The 4,015-nt window shown below is 35.5% G+C and overlaps 1 protein-coding gene across 1 annotated transcript; it reads right to left on the bottom strand.

The window, feature by feature from the left end:
* Window positions 1-211: 211 nt before the first annotated feature.
* On the bottom strand, window positions 212-1,150 carry LOC130884028 (taste receptor type 2 member 125-like). The gene has a single exon (XM_057784948.1). The coding sequence runs from the start codon at window positions 1,148-1,150 to the stop codon at window positions 212-214; it is 939 nt and encodes a 312-aa protein (XP_057640931.1).
* Window positions 1,151-4,015: the final 2,865 nt, after the last annotated feature.

Genomic DNA, 4,015 nt, shown 5'->3' with positions numbered 1-4,015 from the left:
AAACTATGTTAGTTAAAATATTCTTACATGTCTATGTTTCATATTCCCATTCTTATCAAAGTTGTTTTCTGTTTATCTAGCAGTTATTTCTTTCGTAATAGTACACAAAATGCAAGTATATTTGCAACATGTACATTTAAAATAAATAATAATTTCCTGTGAAATTATAATCTTCATTGAAAATATGCAAAATTATCTCCTCGATATTGTGTCAGAGACCTAAGGGTCCACATCCTTGGATCTTGTACCTTAACAGCGACAGTACCAGAAGAGAGGTCTGCCTCAGCTTACTGTTTCCCATAATCAGGACATAAGAATGGAGTGATGGAAAGGCAATAACACCAACAGGACAAAAATATTTGAAAAAAAACTTTTCTTCAAACTCATAACTCCAAAGATGTACAAAAAGAGAAAAAGTGAAAATAACATACAGCAGGAGGAAGGCAACCACAGTTTTCAAGACTTTGATGTGAGCTGTGGTGCTGACATCTCTGGAGCTTTTGGCAATGTACTTTATCTTCTTCAAATGTTTCCAGAGGGAGAAGATGAGCAGAAAAAACATTGTCATAGACATAGTGAAAGGTATTAATGTAAATATAGTGTTTGTTGATGCAAGAATCTTGGGAATGTGTGTAAAATTCTTTAATTTGTAGCTGAAAGATAAATTTGCTTTGACCTGATCCATCCACAAAGCTATTTGTATTTCTGCCTCTAAAATATTTAGAAACAAGAGGAACAGGGAAACCAACAATGCCACTGAAACCACCTTTGTAAATCTCCACCTTAGGTAGAGGAAAATAGAGTTATAAAAATTAGCTATCTTGAGAAAATAAAGGATGCTGAGAATGGTGGCCAGCCAGATGCTAAAATGGTTAGAAATTACCCAGGTAAGATTAGTCAGCCTTACTGTTTTCATAGTCACTTCTGCATCTAGGTACAATGAAAATGTTGATGCCAAAATGTACAGTGACCACAGCAGGATGATCCTGGAGATGGCCAGAGCAGTGAGAATCTGATCCACTGAAGAGATCTTTCTTCTCTTTACCCAGTCCATGATGTTCACCAGTGCTATGAATCCATTCCACAAATTCCCAGTTATGAACTCCACATTGAGTATTGTCACAGATATCATTTGCACAGCAGCATTCATTGTCTGTAAGTGAATGTTCTACATACTAAAGTCACTGAAAAACTTGTATTAATGCTCTGTCTCTATTGTTTTTAAAATATACAGCATATTTACTCCTTTAGTTTTCATATGCAATAATAAAGAAATAAGAAAACAAGTTCATTTGGCTTCATGAAAGCATTGCATTTTCAGGGTGGTTGAGTTCCATCCAGATGTTTTGTTCCACACCAGCCCAGAGTCTTTTTAAAAGATGATAAAAAGCCATGCTGAAGTTTCATATGCCAACTTGCAAATTCATATACATTTATTTGCATTATATACATGGATTTATCTTTCATATTTTAATCTGATAACTTGAGGTCTGGACAAGGACCATTCAAAAAATCTATGAGCATTGCAGGAGGACACTGGAATTCAAACCAGTATAAGTTATTTTAAAGTAGCAATGATATTTCAACACTTCAAATTAGGACTCCAGAGGGACATATGCTCTTATTTTCCAAACTATAAGTTATCTAATAACTTGATGTAGACCATTAGTCTTTGAATATTTAGTAATGAGAATAACTACTTCATCAATTATTCTAGCAAACACATACATACATACACACATACACACTTCACATTTATTTCTATCTAAAATTTTCCACTTCATTATGGCAGACTTTGCACTTAATCAACATTTCTTACTCTTATATCTCATTCTTTGTATCAAGATAGTCAAAATGTTTTAAAATACTTCCAAGAGAACAAAAGGCACTAAGTATAGTGATTCAATAAACATAGGTAAATTTTTTCCTTTGCATATGAAAACTAGTACAAATCTATCTGAACCTCTGAAGCAGTCACTAGAGTGAGGGGACTCAAGCTCACAGTAAGAATGCTCCTCACCCTTTGCCTGTTATTCATGCAATAGGGCAAATTTCTTGTGAATATCAACGACTTTGAGATTTTTGAGTTTCCTTACATCCCACCATTATTGAATCTATAATCAACTAACAACTGATGCTACACTCTCTGGTAGAGACAGAAATTAAACAGAATAATGCCACTGTTCTGCAAAAGCTGAAGAGAACCAAGGAAAATAATAAAACAATTCAGGAACATCTGCCAAACAAAAGATGCATCATCAACTTCATGTGATATCAGAAAGGATCTAAGAAATTTCTGTGTATAAAGTCCACACACTTTGAGGTCTCTGAAGGAATAATGTATAAAGAAAATCAGCATAAACTGTCAGTAAAGTACCCAGTATGAAATATATTTGGAAATTTCAAAATCATCATTGGAGTATCAACTTATGGACTGAAAGGCTCCTGGCTTTGCTTCTTCCATGTAAGAAAGAGTTTTTTTTGTTTTGTTTTGTTTTGTTTTGTTTTGTTTTGTTTTTTTGGTTTTTCGAAACAGGGTTTCTCTGTGGTTTTGGAGTCTGTCCTGGAACTAGCTCTGTAGACCAGGCTGGTCTCGAACTCACAGAGATCCGCCTGCCTCTGCCTCCTTAGTGCTGGGATTAAAGGCATGCGCCACCACCGCCCGGCTCATGTAAGAAAGAGGAAAGGCAAAATAGACAAATAAATATAAAGGTAACTGTGGATGTGTGATTGTACAAATGTAGGAAAGAGACAAACTTGTGAATCCAGGGGGCAGTAAGTAGTATACCTTACATTGCGTCAAACACACCTTACATTCTACCTGAAAGACAACTCCTTGAGAAAGGCGGTCTTCCAGACAAGGTGAGACTGACACCAACACTTCATCTGAAAACTAAAGTTGCAAATTAGTTCTTCAGAGATTACTGGGTCTTTAATCATTTCCTTGTAAGCTCTAATTTATACATATTTAGAAAGTACCACAGTTCACCTTCATGTTGAAATTCACATTTCATATGATGGCAATACTGAGTTCACATAATTGAAAGATTTTAGTTCTCTCTCCTTAGAGCATTACAGCTGTAATTATAAACTCAAACTCACAAATTTTCAGTATCTTGATGGGGCAATGTAAATACACGGTTATCACCATTCATTTAACAGGAACCCATATGATTTAATTTAATGGGATTATACAAAAGGTACCACTTCTGAAAATTTTTCAATTATTTTTCTTTGATGATAGTTTTTGATGAGAATGGTCTGTGACCTGCTGTGCATTACTCAGTAGAACAGAAGTTTGGAGTGTGCCTTACCCTATGTTAGTTGATTGTGCAGTGTATCAGTTTACTCTATTTCTAATAATAATAAAGAAGGATGGCTGAAACTTTTGTTCAAGCAAGCACTTCTCTTCTCAGAAATGCATCATAAAATGAAGACTAATTGCATTAATAACAAGTTACTACTTTTGAACTTATCAGATGAAATTAGGAAGATGTGGATGGAAGATATATCAGAATTATCTTAGGGAAAGAGGGTGTGTGAACATGTTAAACATAGTTGATTAATGACTGATGTTACTTCAGTAAATTAAAGAGGAAGGAAAGTCAGAGCCCTGGGCCATTTTGGCATCAAGGCAATACAGAAGACCAGAGGGGTAGTATACTGAAGTGAATTCAGGAACAGGTACATTGTGCATACCACCCACTGCTGGGTTAGTGTGGGCCACACTTCCTCTTCTACAGAAAATTATTCTGTCTGAGTGTTAAATTAGGTGAAGATTTCTTCTGTTTTCAAGAGCTAGAGAACTTGTGACTGTTGTATCCTCATAAACCCAGCTGCTATTACAGATCATGGGTACAATAGAGCCACACAGGGAGTAGACTAATGGACAATAGCATGTGCAAGTCCTCTTATCCCATGAACAGCCTCTGTTTCTTTGGTCAATACCTGGTGTGACTGAGATTATCCCTCTGATTGGATTACACTGAAAATATTATTATAAGAATCAGAACTT

The sequence above is a fragment of the Chionomys nivalis genome, chromosome 1, assembly GCF_950005125.1.
Source record: "Chionomys nivalis chromosome 1, mChiNiv1.1, whole genome shotgun sequence".
Classification (NCBI taxonomy): Eukaryota; Metazoa; Chordata; class Mammalia; order Rodentia; family Cricetidae; genus Chionomys; species Chionomys nivalis.
This window is presented reverse-complemented; position numbering and strand designations above follow the sequence as displayed.

What these genes read in the sequence shown, in the direction of transcription:
- LOC130884028 (XM_057784948.1), bottom strand. Translation starts at nt 1,150, where the DNA reads ATGAATGCTGCTGTGCAAATGATATCTGTGACAATACTCAATGTGGAG.